Here is a 25,156-nt window from a genome sequence, read left to right as displayed (position 1 = left end):
GTCCTCTTGGGAAATTGGGCATATACGCACATGTGCCTGAAGTGATTTTCCAGTGTTGAGTTGGGACTTGAATTGTGATCAACTCTGTGGGAATTCAGCACCTTGACCACCACAGCACCAGCTAGCCCCTCAATAAGCATTAGAAACAAACAAACAAAAACCCCATACTGCTACTAACCATTCATGAATATGGTATATGTTTCTAGACCTCTAATGGTTACCCAACCAATAAGAGGAAATTAAAGAAAGACTTCAAAAACTTTCTCATCATCATCTATCATTTACCTAATTCCCTATCCAAATTTAGGGGAACAAGTTATTGAGTCACTTAGGCATATTATTTGTGCTAATAGTGATATTAATTATATTTAAGATTAAAAGAAATTTTATAAGAGAACAGGCTCAACAATCCTTGAATATCAATACTCAGGACCATCACATGATATAATGGTTACATTGCTGGACTCCTACATAGTTGACCATGGTTTAAGTTCTGAGCCTTGAGGCTTAAAACTCATGCCCGGCACATGTACATGCATGCCCAAAATCCCAAGGGGAGAATGGAGAAAACGGGATTGTGGCATGGCTATCCCCATAGGGGTTGATTTCTCCCTTTCTGTCTCTCTGGTGGGCACAGGTGCCCTATAGCAAAAAACCTCTAAAACAAAAACAAAAAACAATACTTTATTACTCTCAAATACATACATACGTACATAAATATATACACATTTATACACACACATATTAATATATACACATACATACATACATATATATTCTAATGTAATCTTTGATCAATCAGCAGGGTAAGTATTTGAAAATTGGCTTATGCAATAAAATACAATTCAATCAATAAACATTTGAAATAGGACATCAAAGTAGCTATGTACCAGTCAAGTTAACTTACTGTCATTTTTAAGACTCTTCCTATGATGAGAAAGAAACTAAATGTCTGCAAATGTTTTATTTAAAGGAGTTTTGGCTAACTGTCTTACAATTTTCAGGGATATAAAAGAACTTAGAAGACAAGGGAGAAATGCAGCAAAGTCAATAATAAAACTAAGAACACAGAATCTATCTCTGGAATCATTTTTCGTAGTTTCTCAAACCCCAAAAGAAGACAATTATATGCCTCTACATGTCAGAATTTAATTGTTCACATAACCTCCTATGTGCCAACTTGTCAGATTAAAGCCTACAATGGTCTCAATACAAATCTAAGTATTAGGGGAAGACAATGTGTTGAAGGGATGAAGAATAAGAAGAAGGGATCATCTCTGAGATAAAAGTCTACGACTTAGTTGAGGACAGTATTTTCTTTTTGTGAGAGGTTTTCGCTATAGGGCGCGTGCGCTCGCCAGACAGACAGAGAGAGACAGAGACACAGAAAGTGAGAAATCTCCTCCCAGGGGGGATGGCCACGCCGCAATCCCTTCTCCTCCATTCTCCTCTCGGGATCTTGGGCACGCATGCACACGTGCCCGGTGTGAGTTTTAAGCCACCGGGTCCGGACGCAAACCGCAGTCGACTACATGGGAGTCCAGCGACATAGCCATTACGCTAACTGCTGGTCCCGAGGACAGTATTTTCTAATTTAAAGGGATCACATGAGTCTCAGTGAACACTACTGTATAGTTAATTCTTTAAGGAATATGTCTACCAGCACTCGGTGAAACTTAATCAAGAGGCCAAATCTATTTTTGAAGAACTAATATGCCTATCTTATCAATCAGGTTCATTAGAAGTCAAAATTTAATTTTTAAAGGAGATAAATATCTGACTGTTTTTCATTATAAAGAAAACTCAAATCATTTAAAGAAAATGTTAATTTCTCTTCTTGGAGCTCAAATATGTATTATTTTTATAAGATTTAAAATTTTTACCCTCACATTACATTTGGTAATGAAATCCTACTCTCTATTTAAAATTCATAATTCAACATTCAGAGAAAAAATTACTTTAAATGATACAACTCCTCAAAGACAATGTAATAATGATTTCAAAGTCTACTTGTAAAGAATAAAAAGTATAGTTTGTTAATTCTCTGTGTTAAAAACGAAAATGGTGAAACAAACTCTGGGTTGTTTGAAAAGTCTTGATGTAATTTTGTATAGGAAAACTACATCATGATTTTCTGATGACCCGATAATTTCTGTGAATAAATTCTAATTTAATGGGAATAACTACCCAAAAGAATACACTGAAATCTCAATACAGGGTTGTCAAACTGATGAGAGTTAACACTTTGAAACAATTTATAATATTAAGTGTTAAAAGGGGACACTAATTCTGTAAAAGGTGATTAATTTTGGTCTGAAAAGTTTAATTTCTGCTATGCAAACAGCTCCATTTGCTAAATGAAGCAGAATGTTTATAAATGACATCTTGCGTTTGGCTAATTACATGTTTGATACCCAAATTATATACCTTTCATAGTATTTGTCCCAAGATGAATATTATGTGACCCAGTGGTTTGGATTTTTTGCTTGCATGTTTGTTTGTTTGAGAGACAGAAAGAGAAAAAAGGAAAGAGAGAAAGCATTCCCCAAGAGAAATGGTGAAATCACAATCCCTTCTCCATTTCTCCTTCTGGGATTTTGGGCTTGCATGCATGCACATGTGCCCAGTGAGTGTTTCATGCTGCCAGGTCCAAAACATGAACCATGTAGTCAACCATGTGGGATCCAGCCCCTATAACTCAACATGTTACAGGCTGTCCCTGACCCAGTAGCTTTAAAAATGTATTATAAAATGGTTTACTTTTGGAAAGAATCTCAATGTAGTCTCCCTTTCAGACCAGCACTCTTAAAATAAGTGAAATTTCTTGTAATGTATTCTTGCATGACACCACAAGCATAGTCAATAAAGCAAATACACATAAAGGAGACTGTATCTAACTAAAAAGCTCCTGGACAGCAAAATAAACAATTAATAGAATGAAAGGGCTACCTACAGAATGGAAGAAACTGTTGTAAACCATATATTTAATGAGGGGTTAATATTCAAAATATATAAGGAACTCCTACAACATAATAGCAAAGAAACAAAAAACCTGACTTAAAAGTAGGCAAAAAAGGGCCAGCAGGTGGAGTAGAGGTTAAGGCACTGGATCCCACATGGACAGCTAAGTGGTTATGGTCCCAGACCCAGGGGTTTGAAAATTACCCAGGCACGTATTCATGCATGCCCAAAATTCCCAAGAGGAGACTAGAGGAGAAGGGATTGTGGCATGGCTATCCCCCCTGGGAGGTGATTTCTCACTTTTCCCCTCTTTCTGGTGAGTGCACATGCCCTATAGAAAAAGAAAAAAAAAAAAAAAAGGAAAGAAAGAAAGAAAAGGCAAAAACCTCAAATAGACATTTCTCCAGTAAAAATATACAAATGACCAACAGGTTTGTGAAAATACTGTCAACATCACTAATACCAGGGAAACAAATCAAAACCACAATGAGCTACAGTTCCATGACATAGCAGTAGAGTGTTTCTCAAGAGAAATCCAAAGTGATTACAGTTCGAATCTCCAGCCTACTTAGTAGGAAAAAATGTGCCAGGTAGGTGTGGGAGCATCTGAGATGTGGTGGGCTAGAGGACTGAAGGAAGACGACTGCAGTGTGAGCAGAGTGCGGATAGTGCTCATCTCTCTCATGTGTGCATGCAAAAACTCTACCATGAACAACAACAACCACCAACACAAGATAGCACCTCAGGACTGTTAAATTGACTTTTATCAAAGAAAAAAAGAGGGACAGATAGAGAGAGGGAAAATAAGAGACAGGAAAAAAGGAAAAGAGAGAATGAGAGGGGAGGAGAAAAAAGAGGGGAAGAAAGGGAAGAATAAAGGAGGGAAGAGAATGAAAGAAGAAAGGAAAAGAATAAAAAGAAAAACAAAAAAGTGCAACTGCTAAGAAAAAAGTATGAAAATTCCTCAAAAAATTAATATAGAACTATTTGCAATAAAATCCCACAATCCCACTTTGGGGTATTTGCCCCAAAACACTAATATTGGAATCTCAAAGAGATACCTGTGTTCTCATGTTCATAGAAACACTATTTACAATAGCCAAAGGCTGGAAGCAACCCAAGTGTCTGCTGATGGAAGATGGAAGAATGTATTATTTTATTTTATTCTGGAGAGGTTTTTGCTATAGGGCACGTGCGCTTGCAAGAAAGACAGAGAGACAGAAAGCAAGAAATCACCCCTTGCCCCTGAGGGTATAGCCACGCTGCAATCCCTTCTCCTCCATTCTCCTCCTGGGATCTTGGGCATGCATGCACACGTGCCCGGCGTGAGTTTAAGCCACCAGGTCTGGGACTTGAACCACGGTTGACTACAGGGGAGTCCAGTGACATAGGCATTAAGCCAATTGCTGGTCCTGGAAGAATGTATAATTAAGATGTGGACACCAGAGATAGTGTGAAAAGAAGGTGGGAAAGGACAGAGGGTGAGAAAGCGGGATAAAAATAATTCTAGGAACTAGAAATGGAAAATTTTTTATAACATGATTGATTAAGTCATTATGCAGTATATACTGGACTTGTGTCCATGGAAATGTATATATCAGCTGTGTTTGCTATGAAAATATTTAGATTAATTAAGATCTTTAGTAATTCAATACAATGTGGGGGTGGGGGGGGACAGTATAGAAAGCAAACATAAATACCAGAGACAGTGTGGGAGGAGAGTGAGAGATGGCAGAGGGTAAGAGATAGGGAATCAAGGATGGGGGGGAAGCAAAACATACAGAAAACAAGAAATGGAAAATTATTTGCTGACAATAAATGTTTGTTGATGTGCTTGATTGAGACAATATACAGTGTACTCTGGATGGAAAATCTCATTTTGTATGCTGTAATGATGTACAGTGAATGAATGAAAATAAATTAATTAATTAATTAAAAAAAGATGTGGTACATACAGACAATGGAATATAATTTTTTAAGAGAGATATTTGCTATAAAGCATGTGCACTCACTGGAGAGAGAGAGGGAGGAGGGGAGGGGAGGAGAAGGCAGAGGAAAAGAGGAGAGGAGAGGAGAGATGGAGAGATAAAAAGTGAGAAATCACCTCCAGAGGGGATAGAATCATTACAATCCCTTCTTCTCCATTCTCCTCAGGATTTTAGACATGCACGCGCACGCACATGCACACACACACACACACACACACACACACACACACACAGTATGAGTTTCAAGCTGCTGGGTCTGGGATTGAACTACAGTCAACCATGTGGGAATCCAGCACTTTAACTACCACGCCATCTGCTGGCTCCCATACAACAGAATATTATTCAGCCTCTCTGTCTCTCTCTTAAGTGAGCACATGGACCATCTGGCAAATTAAAAAAAAAAAAAAAAAGGAAGAGGAGAAAATCCTGCTGTATGTGACAACATGGAAGAATCTTAAAGATACTACACTAAGAAATAAGTCACAGAAGGTCAAGTTATACATGATTCCAATTCCAAAAAGTATCCAAAATAGTCACACTCATAGAAGCAGAGAGTAGAATTTTGGTTGTCAGATGGGCAGGCAGCAATGGGGCAGGCGGCAGTGGGGTGTTACTGTTCGAAGGGTATAGAGTTCCATTTACACAAAATGAATAAATTCTAGGGACCAGCAGATGCTATAATGGTTACATCACTGGACTCCCATGTAGTTAATTGCAGTTTGAGTCCTAGACCTGGCAGCTTGAAACTCACACCGGGCGCTGTCCTTGCATGCCCAAAATCCTGAGAGGAGAATGGAGGGGGAGGAATTGTGGAATGGTCACCCCCTCCCGGGGGGCGGGGGTGTTTTCTTGCTTTCTGTGTCTATCCACTGAGTACATTCACCCTATAGCAAAAAATCTCTCTTAAAAAAAATAAAAGAAATACATCATTGTCATTAAATCTGACAACATTTTGAAGACATGAAGCACTATACAAATATAATGAGTTAAGAGAATGAAAGAGAATTCTTGAAATTAAGACTCTGCATAGCTCTTTGGAGACTTCTCAAGTAAAATTCATTTTATTCAATCTAAATACTTTCTATGTATGGGCATTCTATTTAATACTTAACCATCACAAACATTTTTATAAGATATATATTGCAATATTCAATATTGCAAACAAATGAAGAAAACAAATGTCAAAACTAAATTAAAATCCAAATCCATTTCACTCCAAATTCTGTGTTATTTTTAAGATATGTAGTTCTGGTTGTCCTGAAATCAAACTAAATTTCATTACCTCATCTTCACAGATATCAGTCTTCTTTCCTTTTTTGTCGTCTTTATCATCTTCATCCTCATCATCCTCATCAGCTTGGTCATCGCTATCATCATCATCATCATCATCATAATCACTGTCTCCTCCCTTTCTCCTTCGTTTGCGTCCTGGAGTGGGTGTGCCTAAAGGATGCTGCTCTTCTCCAAGGTCAATGCCCCCCGAAGTGTCTCTTTTGCCAGTTTTCTTAGCATGAATAATTCTGAGCCTTTAAATATTACAAAAACTGATGATACAGGATAAAAGGCTTTTCTCTATACATTTAAAGATCATAACATGAGTTTTAAAAGCAAAATACCTTATGGCAATTCTCTCATATTAAGCAATATATCGGGACCAGCAGTTAGCATAATGGTTATGTCACTAGACTCTCATGTAGTCGACCGCAGTTCGAGTCCCAGACCTGGTGGCTTAAAACTCATGCCAGGCGTGTGTGTGTGCGTGCCCAAGATACCAAGAGGAGAATGGAGGAGAAGGGATTGTGGCGTGGCCATCCCCTCTGGGGGGTGATTTCTTGCTTTCTGTCTGTCTCTGTCTGGTTGGCGAGCAAACATGCCCTATAGCAAAAACCTCTCCAAAAAAAGAGCAATATATTGATGGCAATAAAAATTAGTATTGAAATCTGAGACATAGGTTTTTTTTTTTTTTTTTGAGAGATTTTTCACTCTAGGGAGCATGCGCTCGCCAGACAGACAGAGAGAGACATAGAGACAGAAAGCGAGAAATCACCCCCCAGGGGGGATGGTCATGCCACAATCCCTTCTCCTCCATTCTCCTCTTGGGATCTTGGGCACGCACGCACATGCGCCTGGCGTGAGTTTCAAGCCACTGGGTCCAGGACGCAAACCGTGGTTGACTACATGGGAGTGCAGCGACATAGCCATTACGCTAACTGCTGGTTCCCGAGACATAGGTTTTTATAAATTTCAGAACATATTACCCTTCAAGAATAACTCTGGACATCTCTTTGGAAATAAAGCACATTTTTACAGAAACCATGAAAATTGCAAGATTAATTCTACCAATGGCTAAGTGATAATTCTTGATCCCATTCTATCTGACTGAATAAATTTCAATTCAAATAACTATAAAGAGACTACCCTCAACATAGAAGTTGAATAGTTTTAGTATGGTATTTCCTACAAGAAAGGTAATTAAGTTTTAATGTTGACTAAGTTTAATTAGGCTTGATAAAACCAAATTTTAATTAGAAAGAAATTAAGAAAAAAGTAGTAGTTCTAAACAGATTCTATGACAAAAGTAACCTGATATCAACAAGAATCTTAAAAAATGTGATTGCAGGGCCAGTAGGTGGTATAGTGGTTATGGTGCTGGACTCCCACATGGCTGATGGCAGTTCAAGTCCCAGACTCAGTGGCTTGAAAATCACACTGGGTGCATGTGCATGCGTGCCTAAAAGAGACTAAAGGAGAAGGGACTGCAGCCCCAGGCAGTGGCTTGAAAATCTCCCTCTCACTTTTTCTATCTGTTTCTCTTGGGCAAGCACAAACACCCCCAGGAAAAAGTGTTAAACAAAAAAAAAAAAAAAAAAAAAAGAAAAGAAAAGAAAAGAAAAGAAAAGAAAATGGAAAATATGATTGCTTGACTTCTATGAAAGAAAATGATATTCTTTAAAGTTTGAAGCATCTAAGCTCAATGAATCCCATATCTTTTGTCCATTGCATAGTTTGTCCCTAAGTTTTATTCATTTCATATTCTAAAATAAGCATTATCTTTTCTTTTTTTTTTGGAGAGGTTTTCTCTATAGGGTGCGTGCGCTTGCCAGACAGAGAGACAGAGAGACAGAAAGTGAGAAATCACCCCCCAGGGGGGATGGTCATGCCGCAATCCCTTCTCCTCCATTCTCCTCTCGGGATCTTGGGCACGCACGCACACGCGCCCAGCGTGAGTTCTAAGCCACCAGGTCCAGGACACGAACCGTGGTCGACTACATGGGAGTCCAGTGACATAGCCATTATGCTAACTGCTGGTTCCCAGCATTATCTTTTCTTTAGACAAAATAAAGTTTAAATTCTTACAAATTCTGTCTTTGCAATTCACATGCTTCATTGAAAACACATACAAAAGGAAAACAGTATATTAACTTAATAAAACAGGACTTACTTGCGGAGTTTCCCTTCTACCACCCACTTATCTCTCCTCAAATTTGACATATAGTCAATGTTCTTGTCGATTTCACTGCCAATGAAAAAATTTATTAAAAGAAAAATTAATCCATTTATATAATAAAAAAATTAATTTTTGGTAAGTAAAATGATTTCACTGCTTTTGTATACATGTACATACATGTATGTGTTCATATATATATTGTAATATATATATATATATATATGTTGAAAAGTCATCTTTTTATTCATGGATTTCAAAACTACTCATGGATACATCCAGTATTAGAAAATTTGCTGTGGTTTCTACCTTAACACAAGAAAGGAGCTATCTTCTAACTGCCTTAGAAAGACAACATTCCAGGCCAACAGGTAGGTAGTATGGAGGTTAAGGTGGCTGGTCCCACATGACCAATTCCATGGTTCAAGTCCCAGACTTGGTGTCTTGAAAATTATTGTATGTGCATGTGTGCCCAAAATGCCAAGAGGAGAACATAGGAGAAGGGACTGTAGTGTGGCCATATCCCCAGGGGGTGATTTCTCACTTTCTCTCTCTTGCAAGAACATGCACCCTATAGCAAACACTAAAACAAACAAACAAAACAAAACAAAAAACATTCCAACCTTTGGTTTGCATATATTTAATATGTGATAATTTCCAAAATATAAGGAAATCATAATATGCATGGATATTTACATGTATTTTAAATGTCCAACAGAAACTAAGAGTATTATGCTATCTGGAGATAGTAATAAGTCAAACCGTGGTGGTTTTCTTCTGCTAAAGTAAAAGCCACAGTGTATTGTTTATACTGAATTTGCGTATGTATGATTTAAATAAGTGCTATTCAGTATTACTATTTGTTATTATGCTCATGCTTTATAAAATTGTTCTTTCAAGAAATTGCAAAAATATTATCACATTTTTGGGACATTTGTCAATCAACAGAAAAATCAAATGAAAAAGTATAATACCATGATCATAGCTAGGGTATGTACAGAAAACTTAAAATGTTCACCCAATACAGAAACACATGGTTGTATATACTGGAATTGATCCCTCCTTCGAGAAACATAAAGGGCTAAAAGTAACATAATTAAAATCCATAAAATAATGAACAAGAATAAGATAAACATGGATTTGTTCATAAATCTTGGAACACTGGAGTACTAGTATTTGATTATTAACAAGTATTAAAGTAGAAGACATACTTTGATTCTTAAATGAAATGACTTTGTCAAAAAGTACAAATTAATACACTGAAAAATTTTGTGTATTAACACAAAACAATAAAAAAGTGGCTCAATTAAGTCTCTGAATGGCCACTGAAGAAAATTAAGTAGTCATTTGTCCTCAAAAGATGTCAAGGAAAGCCTAATTCTGGATTACCATGACAGTGCTGGATTCTGGTTCATAACAAGAAAAAAAAATTAAAATATCCAGTATATACATAATTAACAAAATTATTAAATAAAAATATGACAAAGATTATAACATATGAAGGGGGTCTACAAAGAATTGTGGAAAATGCATATTATGAAAAAACTATTCATGGATTTCAAAAATAGTTGTGCACCAAATAAACATGGACTTTAATTCCATTTTTCTATGAATTTTAAGAAGTTCCCTCATATACACAGTGTGATTCAAGTTTTTAAACATAGACACAAAGAAATACATTACAACATTATTGGTTGCCATATCTGAATGATGACATCAGGTATATTTTTTCTTCTTTGGTTAGTTTGTAACGTCTAAATTTGCTATAAGCAAGTTATAATACTTAGTGATTTGAAAAATTCAAAACAGAAAATAATGAGCAGAAAAGTTTGGGTGCATGCTTACCTCACCACGCTCTTGCTGCATGCCAGTTCATTGATCAGGAAAGCCAGGACTGAGGCTTTCTGTGCTGGAGTGTGAGCCTGAAAAGCTTTGGTCTTCAGGCTTTCAGTAAGCTCAGTTTGTCCACAGTGGGCTTCCATAAAAATCTGCAAAATCTCGGAAACATTGTCTCTATTCACACCAACATTCAGTAAATGTTCTCCAAGGGCTGTTTTGGCCTATAAAAGTTCGGCATTTTTATCAGTATTGATCTTAACCATTTATAAAACTAAAAACAGTAATATTAAATATACTGATAGCATATGTTCTAGATATTTCTGACAAGAGCTAATTCACATTTTTGATGAAGTGAAGATATAAAAAAAGGCAACAGATGATAGACAAATACTCATGAACCTGAATTTTCTGTTCTTTCTTGAATCCTTGGTTTAACGTCAGGCAGAAAGACAAGTATATATACTTATGGGTAGTAGAAACTTTAAATCATCTATCAAGCTTTCTCAGGCTTTATCTAGCCATTTATCAGTAATGGGGTAGGGAGGTTTAAAAGCATTATTATATTTTCTAGCTTTAGGGTGTCATGGTTTTTATTGCCTGTTTAATGGATGAATAGGAAGATGGAGGAAAATTTTAACAAATGAATTTTAGAGCTTCTCTCTCTACCACATTAACTAGCTGGAATGTGTATGTTAAATGGAATGAGGATAAATTTGAACTTATTGAACATTCACTGAATGGTACAGAGTCTTAACATGCTGTCTCGAGGTGCCTTGATTAGTCTCAGTTATTCACGATGATTGAAAGAGAACAAAGTGTAATTTCAGAAGGTGCATACAACTTCTGATTGTTTTATGAATAACAAATTCTCTGATTTTGATGAATATCACTTGGGTATTTCCTTAAATCAACTTGGCTCTTGCCTACAGCTAGAAAAGAAGAGGGTAACTTGAGAATGGTCTACACTGCTTAACCTTTATAACTACGTTTTTCTATGTATGTATCAAGTCTGTAAATGATGCAAACCTACATTTAGTTTTGTGAGAAATTAATAAAAAAACTGGATCAGTCTATATAATCTGCGAATATGCTAAATCTAGCTACCAATACACTAAGAGTATAAAGTTTAAAATACATTTTTTTTTTTATATTTTGGGTTTTTTACCTTGTATCCTGTTATTAGACCTGGATCACATACAGCAGCTGAGAGGAGCCTCACAAGCAAGTCTTGTACTTCACCCATGCTGTCCCCTATATTTAGCAATCCCTCTTGAAGAACACTCAGGTTTGGAACATCAATATTCACATCAAAGCCCAAAACTTTACCAAAGTTTCGTAAGAACTGCACCACCATGAGACAGTCTGAAAATGTACTTCCAGAGAGAACAAGTCCTGGAATACGAGGCAACTCTGGCAAAGGCTGAAAATGAAATTTTAAAATATATGAATACAATAAAAAAGTAATTTAAAATTTTTAATGCTGGCTTCTGAAGTAAAATGAGCTGCACTTGAATAATAATTTGAATAATAATTTAATACCTGGGGACATTTCCGCAAGTCCTATTGTAGTAAGTAAGCATTCTGTCTTAAACAGAAGCAACCACTAATACATTTTAATTGAATACAATTTGAACTTAGATCTCTGAAAAAAATACTAATTTTAATTAACATATTGATAAGACATGGGTATATAACTAGAGCAAAATTAACCTAAGAAACTTTTCAAAAATACTTTACCATAAAAAGCAGGGACATGTGTGTGAATTTCTTCTAATGATGGAAACATTTAAAAATCACCTTTTTTTTGGTAATTCAGAAACTAACAGCAAGTGTCTGTGGGCTCTATATGGTTGAGAGAAGTAATGTCGGGACCAGCAGTTAGCGTAATGGCTATGTCACTGGACTCCCACGTAGTTGATCACGGTTCGCGTCCCGGACCCGGTGGCTTAAAACTCACGCCAGGCGTGTTTGCGTGCGTGCACAAGATCCTGAGAGGAGAATGGAGAAGGGACTGTGGCGTGGCCATCCCCCCCTGGGGGGTGATTTCTCGCTTTCTGTCTCTCTGTCTCTCTGTCTGGCGAGCGCACACGCCCTATAGCAAAAACCTCTCTAAAAAAACAAAAAAAATAGAGAAGTAATGTCATTTATGGCTAAGTAATGAAGATAAATTATTGGGTCCTCATAACCAGAATCCATGACTCTGAACACAATCTTTTCTCATCACCAGCTATAATGTAACTTAATGTCTTTAGGTTTCCCTAAGAGACACAGTAGTATGAGTTTCAGTATTAAAATTAGAAAGCTATCTTGCTACTTCTCACATGTGCTCACATCTTGACATTTCAATGACTAAATTGTAGTACTATCTGCAGACATTTAAAAAATTCAATAAATAGGTAATCTAAATGTAAAATAACTCATAAATGAGATTAAAAAAACTATTTTAAATATTAATGGGAAAAATGACATAATATTTCTATTTACCTAAACTGGTCATTGCCAAAAATATTCCTCTACTCTGTATTTCCTAAAATACGTAACCAAATGCCTTTAGTAATAGTGTGTGGAAACACAGAATTATGGATATCTGACCCTAGACAAGCCTTTTATGTTCCATTTGAAACCAGTTAATTTGGAGACTCCTTTTTCCCAAACTATATCAGATATATGCATTTCCAAAGAATTCTAAAACTTTATAGAACATATAAAGCTAAAAAAAGTCTGACTTAAAATGAACTGATATATTTGGTATAGCAATATGAATTTAAATGAAAATTTAAAAATACAAGAAAATAAAGCTCAGGACTAAAAATACTTATTCTGAGCCTAAACTAAACATGTTAATAACTAACTTACATACACATTCTTTACTTAGAAAAATGTAAATATCCAAACTACTAAAGCTATTAAATATACTTTCATTTTTCACTTAAAAGCATTAATGCTAAATAAATAAATAGAATATGAACATAATTAAATCCCTACTAAGATATTAAAAGTTTTGTCTTAAGCACTTTAGAAAAGCATTTATGTAAATTAAGAGATAATCATTAGCCAGATGAATGCGAAATATAAGTAAACTGGGATGTTATAGACCAATTATAATCATATATTATGGGTTCATATTATAGAGATGATATGTATTATTGATATAATTTCCCAGAAATATCATCTTCTTAAGTATACTGAAAACATAATTGATTTCTTCAAAACTTTATGAAGTCATGCGAGTTGCCAAGATTATTTTGATCTTTCTAAATATGTACTTGTACATATTTTAACAATACGAGGCACTATGGAAGAGAACACACATTTGATACGTTCTGGTTAGGCACAATTTCTTGCCTTTCAGGATGATAAACATTATGGAGTTTAACAAATATGGCTTGAGTCCAAATTGCCACTTTTAGTATAACTGCCAAACTGTAGTTTAATCTTGAACAGGTCCTTTAAACTACAAATGGGGATAAATACTACCTCCACAGGTCTGTGTTGAGGATTAAATGGGAGAGAAGCAAGTGCTTAGCATGGTGCCTGGTGCATAGTAAAGCATGGAAAGAGGTTACAGAGTATAAATCCTAGTTTATTTAAGTATCTAGAGGAGTGTACGTAAGATTTTTCTGTATCTGAATACTTGAGAAAGATCAAAAGAAGCTTGGAAATCTTAGCTACTTTTATAGTTCTTCCCAAAGATTTCTGCAGCATTTGTACTTAAAAAGGTTTGCAGTGCTCTGCTTATATATTAACTATCGTTATCAGCAAAGGAGCCCCAGAGAGGTTTATTGGTGGTTATCCAGGAGAAGCAAAGTGATCTGCACTTGCAAATTCACTGCTCTAGTTAAACACAAAAGGCTTTCATAATAGCAGCTCTGGCAAAGGAATCAGGTGAGAAAACAGGAAAAATTAAACTTTCTTGAGACAGTTCACCTGATTCATAAATTACCTTTTGGTCTGCTAAGCACATGTCTTCATTAGGCTTCTTTAATTCCTTTGCCATTTCTAATTCTAACCTTCGTTGTTCTAATTTACGTTCTTTGTTTAATCTTTTCTCATCACGTTTCTCTTGCTTCAACCGTTCTTTTTCCTTAAAAAGAAAATCATGTCCATGTATTATCCTTAATCATTATAATGTTTAGAAAAACAGGTTAAAATGTAAAAAGTGATCAAGGTATTACTATGTCCACAAACAATTTTCCTAGGAAGTTTAGTAATAAACTTAGTAACTGTTACTTATTTTACTTTTCATTATTTTCACCTTTTGAATTCTAAAATAATCTTATGACTATATATATTTAGTATCAATATTAGATTCAACCAAGACTATTCAATTATTCAAAATGTTTAATCTTTTTTCCGATTATGAGAATAAAATACTTATTTATAAAAATAGGTACATAAAATGTACATGGATAATTACATATTTATAAAATAAAGTCAACTAGCATTAACACAAATTTTTGTGTAACTTGAGAAAGCAAAGGAAAATTAAAAGTGAAAATGAATACAACACACCTAAATCTGTAAAGCAGTTCTTTCAAAGTGAAATTAGTTTTAAGATTGTACCTATGATGAAATAAAATTTAAGTCCGTAAGCAGCACTTAAGAGAATTTAAAATGGGTTTAGGCAAGCCCCCAAAGCATTTTTTAATCAATGTTTTGGTAATGGCGACAATATAGAGTAACTGTTTGGTCTTCCTGCTGTGAGGAAGAGATGACATTCTATTGGAAGGAGTGAAGAGATTTTCTACCATAATACCAGTATTGTTTCAGTAAGGTCATAGCTCAAATACAATTCTCATTTATTTAGAGAAGAAAGAATATGAAAATTATCATGGAATTCTAACCTACTACCTCACACACCCTACACATTGCTATTGGGCTTACTTTTGTAAGGCTGACATGTACCTTTTTGATCAGAAATCTTTCATTACCTCTGCACCACAGAGCCAACCAAAATATCTTTATATTTCTATCAGAATGAAGGTCAAGTCAATGCTTTTAAATTCTGGACTCTGTTCTTTTCCAATCTTCTCTCTCATTTTTTTTTTTTCTTTTTTGTTATAGGGTGCGTGTGCTCGCCAGACAGACAGAGAGAGACAGAGAGACAGAAAGCGAGAAATCACCCCCCAGGGGGGATGGCCACACCACAATCCCTTCTTCTCCATTCTCCCTTAGGGAGTGATCTTGGGCATGCACGCACACGCGCCCAGCGTGAGTTTTAAGCCACTGGGTCCGGGATGTGAACCGCAGTCGACTACGTGGGAGTCCAGCGACATAGCCATTACGCCAACTGCTGGTCCCTCTCTCTCATTTTTATATTCTATAGAATAGTCAAAAGATTGCTACTCTAAGGATCACTTGTTTCCTTACCTCCTTCCGTTGGTTCACTCCAGTCATGAAATTCACTACTATCATTCTGTATTTCTAAATTCTAAATATACTCTATTACCTCTCTCCATCTTACTAATATATATTCATTATCATAACCCATAACTATAATTATTATTATTTTTTTTTGCAGAGGTTTTTGCTATAGGGTGCATGCACTCACCGGAAAGACAGAGACAGAAAGTGAGAAATCACCCCCCTGGGGGGATGGCCACACTCAATCCCTTCTCCTCCATTCTCCTCTTAGGATCTTGGGCACACACGCACACGTGCCCACCTCGAGTTTAAGCCACCAGGTCCAGGACTCGAACTGCGGTCAGTATGGGAGTTTAGCAACATAGCCATTATGCTAACTGCTGTTCCCACCCATAACTATAATTTTAATAAGGCACTATTGGTTCAGTACCATGTTGGTATTTTTGCCCATACTCTAACCATTTCCATTTCAATACCACTAGAGTAAGTGACCACCATAGGAGGGAATGATCAAGAGGGAGACAATGTGGAGTAGGGAAGGAAATCTACCCAGAGGGTTGAAAAAGCATGGTATGTTGGGACCAGCAGTTAACGTAATGACTATGTCGCTAAACTCCCATGTAGTCGACCACGGTTCGAGTCCCGGACCCAGTGACTTAAACTCACGCTGGCACGTGTGTGTGTGTGCCCAACATCCTGAGAGGAGAATGGAGGAGAAGGGATTGCTGTGTGGCCATCCTCCCACCCCCCGAGGGTGATTTCTCGCTTTCTGTCTCTCTGTCCCTGTCTTTCTGGTGAGTGCAAACGCTATAGCAAAAACCTCTCCAAAAAAAAAAAAAAAAAAAGCATGATAAGTTTGAAAAACTGCTAGTAGTTTCAAGATTGGAATGGAGACTGCAGGTTGAGTATTTGCTGAATATTATGTTAGAGAGCCAGAGGTGGGATCAGGAAGGTCTTTTTATATGATATACACAAGTTACTGTTTATTTTTATACTGTTTTTGGATTTCTGGGTCACAGATTCATGCAGACACTTTGAGAGGACAAATAATAAAGAAGCTTACATTATGAGACTGTGAACACCAAAAAAGTTCTATAATTAATTTTCATTATAAACAGTTTTATAATTAATTTTCATTATATAAAAGTTCTATAAGTAAGTTTCATTATAAACTGAAAGGCAGGTTCTATGGGTCTAATGATAGGAAATATGTACAATTAATATGCCTGCCATTCAGTACAGATTTTCAAATCAAGGTATCAAGTCAGGCATTATCATTAATAACCCTTAAGGGCAGTTGAGCACTGGTAGAACATTTTCCCTCTAGAATTGGATTTTCAATTTTTTTTTTTTTGAGAGGTTTTTGCTTTTGGGCGTGTGCACTTGCCAGCCAGACAGAGACAGACAGAGAGACAGAGAGACAGAAAGCGAGAAATCATCCCCCAGGCGGGATGGCCACGCCGCAGTCCCTTCTCCTCCATTCTCCTCTCGGGATCTTGGGCACGCATGCACACGCGCCCGGTGTGAGTTTTAAGCCACCCGGTCCGGGACGCGAACCACGGTCGACTACATGGGAGTCCAGCGACATAGCCATTACGCTAACTGCTGGTCCCGGATTTTCAATTTTTTAAAAGAGAAATTTTTTTGCTATAGGGTGCATGCCCTCACTGGAGAGACAGAGAGACAGAAAGTGAGAAATCACCCCGTGGGGGGGGGTGGCCACACCACAACCCCTTGTCCATTTTTCTCTCAGGATTTGCGCACACAGGCATGCACCCAGAGTGAGTTTTAAGTGACTGAATCTGGAACTCCAACTCTGGTGGACTATGTGGATATCCAGCAATGTAACCATTACATCATATGCTGGCCCTTTGATTTTCAGTTTTTAAAACATACAAGTTTGGTCTAAGAACTTTTTCAGAGGTAAAGATTTATCTTGTTGGTTCCTTACCAGAATAACGGATTAGGTTCACCAATAGAAAAGAATACCTAATACCTCAGATTTCAAAGTAGCTTGTGTATGTTTTGCTACAGTATAGCATTGTAGGACTAACCCAGCTCTCTTTTTTTTATTTTTTAAAGGGTTTTGCCATAGTGCATGTGTGCTCACCAGAGAGAGACAGAGGGAGACAGTGAGAGAGAAAAAGAGAAATCATCCCTTGAAGGGATGGCCATGCTGCAATCCCTTCTCCTCCATTCTCCTCCTGGGATTCTGAGCATGGACTCACATGCACAGAGTGTAATTTTTAAGCTGTCAGGTCAGTCCATGGTCAGCCATGTGGGAGTCCAGTGCCTTAACCACCATGCCATCTGCTGGCCCCTAAGCCAGTTCTTAATGATACTCACAATAGCAAATATAAATATAATAACTGAGATTAATATTCACTAAAATTCCTCAAAATAGTTATCAGTTTTTTTCAATAAGAGAGAGAGAATCCACAAGACACTAATGCTTTTCTGATTGTGCGGACTTTCCATTGTAGCAATCCTGGGGATACATACATTCTTCATAGACAGAGGGGAAACGAACTGGAGTGCATTAGATGCCATGAGATAAGTATGAATTACCTTCTTATGGGAGTATCAATTTTACCTAGTGATATGCAGCATTTTTTTCCAGTTACAAAAGCAAGCAGTAATATGGAATAAAATGTAAAAGTCTTAGCAATTTTTAGGATAAAATGGAGATTTCCAAGAAATCCTCTATCAATTAAAGACAAGCATGCAGGGCCAGAAGGTGGCATGATGGTTGAGGTGCTGGACTCCCACATGGCTGACTGCAGTCTGAGTCCCAGACCTGGTAGCTTGCTGTCTGTCTGTCTGTCTCTCTCTCTCTCTCTTTTTCTCTCTCTCTGGGTAACACACGTGCCCTTTAGCAAATTAAAATAATAATAAGGATAATAATAAATTAAATTAAATAAATAACTCTTTAAAAAAAGACAAGTATATGTTTTTGTTACTGTTATGGGGTATTTTAAGGGAAACATAGGGCCTCTCAATTTAGTATGAATTATATAGGACTAATTAAGATTCTGTGGTTCTGGTATTAGATGACTTTTCAAGAATCAGAGATTATAGGGTCCTCTCAACTACCAACTAATAATCAAGATGGCTATAGAACCAGTTGCAATCTGGCCCCACACACTCTGGTCTCATATCTCATGACCGTAGTGCATTTCACTTGCTCCAGCTATGTTGTGGCCATATGTGGAAAAGAATTCACAACCAGTTTAAAGCCATTGCTCGGACGATGAAGATGAAGCAACAAAGCCAAGTAATGTGTACACAGTGTTAAACATGGCTAGTTCTCAGCGCCAGTGGGGGGCGTGGTGGCTAAGGTCCTGGACTCCCAAATGGCTGACTGCGGTTTGATTCCTGGACCTGGTAGCTTGAACATCACACCAGGTGCATGTGTGCACATGCCCAAAGTCCTGAGAGGAGAATGGAGGAGAGGGTATTGCAGCATGGCCATGCCCCCTGGGGGTGGAGGGGATTCCTCACTTTCCCTTTCTCTGTCTCTTTCTGTTGAGCTCATATGCCCTAGGGCAAAAACCTAAAAAAAACTCTAACTCTCTGTACACTGCCCCCATGGCCCAGATTCTGTTTAGTCACCACACAGTACTTTTGGGTATGTCAAATTCTCTGCCTAGAACTCTTCGCTTCTCCCCTGTTATACAGGTTCTGCCTAAAGCCTGTTTTTTTTTGTTTTTTCCCCAACTACTTCATGTATTTCATACTACTTTTTCTTGAGCTTCCATAAAATTAATTTTACTGTGTAGCAATTACAGTCAAGCATCACTTAACAGTGAGAATTGTTCTGATAATTGGGTCATTAGACAATTTTATTGTGCAAACATCATAGGGTGCACCTACACAAACCTAGATGGTATAGCCTACTACACGCATAGGCTATATGATACTTTCTCTTGGGACTGCTTTGGAATATGTGGTCCATTGTAAACGGAAGGGCTGTCATGCAGCACCTGACTATCTGATTAAAGTTGAATTCTCCCACTTGAGTGTGAGCTTCCAGAGGACAGAAGACCTAACATAGCTGCCTGTTTCATTATGGACTTCCTTGTTCCTTCAGTTCCCACCAGTACAATTTGCTGCACACAAGAAAGTTTTTAAAAACTTTCTTTTTGATTCTCAAGGCTGTATCACTCTAACTTTTCTCTGCTTCTGGTATTCCTTGTCAGGTATCCCTTATCCTAAACAGTCTTAAAATACATAGGGTGAAAATTTAAAGCTCAGTTTTGACTCACATGAAAAGATTATTTGGGGTACTCTGAAAGCACAAATAAAAGTATCTCTAGAAATCTATAGCATAAATTTATGAATAAATTTATTCTATTTCAGAATTGTATAAGTTTAAAAACCTAACAATAAATGTGGTAAAATGACCTATTATTGTAATGTTTACAACTTATAAAACTGCAGAACAGGTCATTTATAAGAGACTATGTTGCAAAAATGCCTGTGGTTTTTGCATTTTATGATTCTACTGGGTCTCTTAGGTGTTTGTTCTAGGCATAATTAGGAGAATACATTTCTTTTGACAGCAACTTGTACTCAAATTTAAAAGGCATGAATATAATTTAAGAGACACAGGTTTACCTCAGGGTGCAGGAAGAATAAAAGTGTAGATATGATTAATAATATAAGCCATTTATAGAAGAAAAATATAAAGAACAAAAATGATACTGCTTTATAGGTCATATGTTGACTATAAGCACAATTGGGTCATTTGTTTAAAGGGGCCTACTATTTTCTCATTTTAACTTTACATTTAAAATATTATGATAAAATTAAATGTAAACAAAGAAACCTTAAAGCATTATCTTTAATACTTTAAAGAAATGTTAAAGTATTATCTTTTAAAGGCATAAAATAATCTCATTTCAAAAGAATTAAACCTTCCAATTTTCACATGTTTTTAAAACCCAACAAAGTATCATGTGAAAAATTCTGTGCTTGCTTTAGATGAATTAAAGTAAAAATAATTCTCACATCAGATAATTGCAGATTTTAATATATCTAAAAAATGAATTATAATGCTTTCTAAAATCTACTCTGTTACATGACATTTAACATTCTATTCAATAATATAAAAAATTTACTTTTGTGTTTAAAGGCAATTTAACTGTAAAAGTGAAATAAAGTACAACTGTGTAAGTATTGTTTAAGTATTTTACTATGTCTTCAATCGAAAATTAGGTTTGTTTAAAAAAATCATTTACATGTGCAATTCTACTTTTTATTTCCCACTAAATAATGACTGCTACAAATATAGGATCATGAAATATCCTCATGACTTGAATTCACTGGAGGACTAGTCAGATTTTTCTGCTTTCAAATCATTTATTAGATGACTTCTGAAATCTGAACTACCTTTCGATTTTATGATTTTGTCTCTTAAAGTGCTGACAAAGTAATTCAGCAGTAGATACATGTTTAAACAACCTCTTGTAGTTTATTGATCCTTAGGGAAACATAAAAAAAGACTATTACAATTGCTATAGTTGATTATTCAATTAATATGAGTAAAGTAATTATAAGTTTGTGACTGATGTTTTTAGTTTGAAGTTTTTATAACCTAAACAAGAGATTTTGCATTAAATTTTATTTTCTCATGTTACTTAAATCTACCTTGTTTCTAGTGACAAGTAATAACAAAAACGGACATATTTTATTAGTTGAATTACAACAGAAAATAATAAGCCTTCTTGGGACCAGCAGCTAGCATAATGGCTATGTCGCTGGACTCCCATGTAGTCGACTGTGGTTCGAGTCCTGGACCCTGAGGCTTGAACTCATGCTAGGCGCATGTGCGTGCGTGCCCAAGATCCTGAGAAGAGAATGGAGGAGAAGGGATTGCGGTGTGGCCATCCCCACTGGAGGGGAGGGGGTGATTTCTTGCTTTCTGTCTCTCTTTTCTTTCTGGCGAGCACATGTGCCCTACAGCAAAAACTTCTCAAAATAAATAAATAAATAAATAGCCTTCTTTACTCATGAGGCTAAAAACTATTCTTTGTTGCACTATGTTGTGAAAATATTTATTCACTATGATGATATAATTTGGCCCTTCAAAATTAATATAACTTACTAAAATCTAATTTATTTACTACTAATCTATTTATATAAAGAAAAGTTGTAGAAATTAAATTTCTAAACTAGAAAACCAACAGAAATTTGGGATTTGTTTTAGTTTTTGCTACAGGGTGTATGCATTTACTAGAGAGAGACAGAGAAAGAGAGAGAGAGAGAGCGAGAGAGAGAGAAAGTTAGAAGTCACACCCCAGGGGGGGATGGCCACACTGCAATCCCTTCTCTTTCTCCTCTTAGGGTTTTGAAATCCCATGTATACATGCCTGAAGTATTTTCCAAATTGCCAGGTCCAGGACTTGAATTGCATACTCAGCCATGTGGAATCTGCTTGCCTTAACCATCATGCCTCTTGGCTGATCCATGATTTATTTTTTTTAATAAAACATATGCTTAGGTAATAGTAAATCAAATAGTAAAATCAATGTAGCATACATAAATAATTGTACAATGGTTATTTGTATTACATCCTTACTTTGACGGAGTTTCCTGGAATAATTTTAGATGCTTTTAGATTTTTAATTAAGGTGAAAGCAACTTCTTAATCTCATCATTCCTTAAGCACTACTTGTAACATTTGGATGTTCATTTATCCACTGTATTTTTTCCTTCTATTAGGAGCCAATGAGTGGCAGAACATAAAGCCAAAATATGCCCATTATTGACATCCTACCTGTCACATTTTGCACATGTTAAGGAATAATGAGGAAACCAGCAAGAATATATAAAAATGTGCTAAGGCATAAGTTTATTTATGTATTGTGAAAGACTCGGTGAGAAGTTTAGATTGTCTATAAAAATACACTTTGTTATTGGGGGCCAACACATGGTGTGCTTAAGGTGCTGGACTCCCACAGAGCCGACCACAGTTCAAGTCCTGGACCTGGTGGCTTGAAAATCATGCCAGGCATCTGTGCGTGTGTGCCCCAAATACCAAGACAGTAGAAGAGAAGGGACTGTGGCATGGTCATCCTTACTGGGGGTTGATTTCTCATTTTCTCTCTCACTGCCTCTCTCTTTCTCTCTAGCGAGAGTACTTGCCCCATAGCAAAAATCTAAAATTCACACACACACACACACACACACACACACACACACACACTCCTTGTTAGTACTTAAATGTTCACACAGTAAACTTTTACTTTCTCTGATGTGATTAATACATCTTAAACATTCTTTTTGTTTTTCCCATAGTATCTAATGTGATGCTGGGCACATAGTAGTAGTTTGAGAAATGTAAAAAATACTAAGTTGATCACAGAGTTACAGATGTGATAAGAGAAATGCAATTTAAAATCAGAACAGCTAATAATATCAAGCAGTCCATGAGCAGTCCTGTATAAATGTTATCCCCTCTATGCTTATGAGGGGATAACATCTTTTTTTTTAAACAGAATTATTTATTAAATTTTGTTTCTTAATAGTTGAAATATTCAGTTTGTAAGCTAAATAATGTGATTGAATGTATAAAAGAAAACAAAATAAAATGTAAATATAAAAATACATATAAAAATTATTATTATTTTAATTTGCTATAGAGCATATGTATTCACCAGGGAGAGACAAAGAGAGAGAGAGAGAAGTAAAAATGAGAAACCAAGATGCCAAGTCTGGTGCTCAAACTGTGGCTGGCCACGTGGGAGTCCTGCACCTTAACCACCATGCCACCTGCTGGCAACTCAGTTTTACCTATGAGTATCTCTTAAAAATTCTGATCAAGGATTATTTTTGATAATCATTCTGTCGTATGTAATATATTGTTGACATATGCAATACATTGCTATTTTAAGTAATAGTTCCTTAAATATTTGACTGTAACAAAAGAAAACCAACTAGAGTGAAATAAGATGGTACATAGCACTGCCTCTCAGGAGTCTGGAGACTGCATGGGAGGCCTAGGTTCAATTCCTGAGCCAATCTCAACATGCCCACTGGCTGCACATGCCTATAATCATAGCTAACTGGAGGCTTGGGCAGGAGAATTAAGATGCAATGTGAATTTTTCAAAAATACCTTTCTTTTTTTCCCTGTCCCTTTCTTTCCCTCTCTATTTCTCTCATAAAGGGGATAATTATTGTTATTATATAAGAAGAAATAAACAGAAAATAAAATAATGTACTCATTCTTTAAGATTTTGTTTTGTCCTTACTTTGTTTTCTTAGTTCTATAATTGTCACTTTCATTTTAATTAATTAATTAATTAAGTTACAATTTACTTTAAAAAAAAATTATTTCTAGGTGTGCTCACCAGACAGAAAGTAATCCCAATGGGCTGTTGTCATGTCATAATCCTTTTCTCCTTACTTTCTCCACATAAGGATTCTATGTACACACCCACACACACCTACTGTGCTTTTCAAGCTGCGAGGTCTCCAACTTTGATTTCCTAAGCACTTACTATATACTTGGTTCCAATCAAAGCATTGATGGTACAAAGATAAGCCAGACAAACAAGAGTTCTGTCCTCATAGATCTTACATTTTTTAAAAAGAATTACTTATTATTTATTTTTTTGTCATTATTATTCTTAAATTTGACCAGAGAGACAGAAAGAGGGAAAGTGAAAAAGCAAACCACAAGGTCCAGGACTTGAACCGTGGTCGCCCATGTGGGAGTCCAGTATCTCAACCACCATGCCACCTGCTGGCCCCCATAGATCTTACATTCTAGGAAGAAACAGACCATAAATAAGTACAAAACAAAAGACGAAATTGTGTTCCAAGATGAGGTATAAGAAAAGACAAAATTAGGAGTTCTGAGAAAGGCTCTCTAACAAGTTAACATTACATCTGTGCCTAAACAACAAATAAGAACCATTCAAATATTTTGGTGTAAGAATAACATTGATAAAAAGCCAATGGGAGAAGTCATGCCTTTTGGGACCCCACTCCTTAGAAGATCTTACTTCTTCTTCCTTTTTTTTTTTTTAAGATGTTTTTGCCTTAGGGCATGTGTATGTGTGGTGGAGTGTGGGGGGCAGGGGGGGAGGGGAGACAGAGAGTGAAAGGGAAAGTGAGAAATCACTCCCCAGAGGAGACTGACCATGCCACAGTCCCTTCTCCTTCTTCATCACACATGCACATGGTGTGAATTTCAAGTCACCAGGTCTGGGACTCAAACTGCACTCAGCCATGTGGGAGTCCAGTGACTTAACCTCTACCCCATCTGCTGGCTCCACGCCCTTCAGGATTTTAATTAATCCCTTTCTCAGGGCTTCCTATCACCTTATTTCTAAAAAAGAGCAGAGACAGAAGCCATACCAACTCCTGAACTGTAATCTCTCTCTTTCCCCAGCTGTCACTTTACAAAAATTATGGCTATAAACCAATGTGCTGGGACCATGCAGTTAACACAAGCTGAGTATGAAAGAACTGCCCCTCAGGCCTAGAGCAAGGACTCGGCTGAGGAGAACTGTTTGTAAGGTCAACAGTTTTACGAGTTCTGGACCTCACCT

At 36.6% G+C, this 25,156-nt stretch overlaps 1 protein-coding gene across 1 annotated transcript in view; it reads right to left on the bottom strand.

Moving 5' to 3' along the window:
* The window catches only part of BAZ2B (bromodomain adjacent to zinc finger domain 2B), a 157,387-nt gene that overhangs the window by 38,212 nt on the left and 94,019 nt on the right, over positions 1-25,156 (bottom strand). The window contains 5 exon segments of the mRNA XM_014584318.2: positions 6,232-6,475; positions 8,392-8,466; positions 10,240-10,454; positions 11,399-11,653; positions 14,177-14,317. Coding sequence (XP_014439804.1) covers positions 6,232-6,475; positions 8,392-8,466; positions 10,240-10,454; positions 11,399-11,653; positions 14,177-14,317 — 930 coding nt within the window.

This window comes from Tupaia chinensis, unplaced genomic scaffold (assembly GCF_000334495.1).
Source record: "Tupaia chinensis unplaced genomic scaffold, TupChi_1.0 Scaffold146346_1, whole genome shotgun sequence".
In the NCBI taxonomy this organism is placed as follows: domain Eukaryota; kingdom Metazoa; phylum Chordata; class Mammalia; order Scandentia; family Tupaiidae; genus Tupaia; species Tupaia belangeri.
This window is presented reverse-complemented; position numbering and strand designations above follow the sequence as displayed.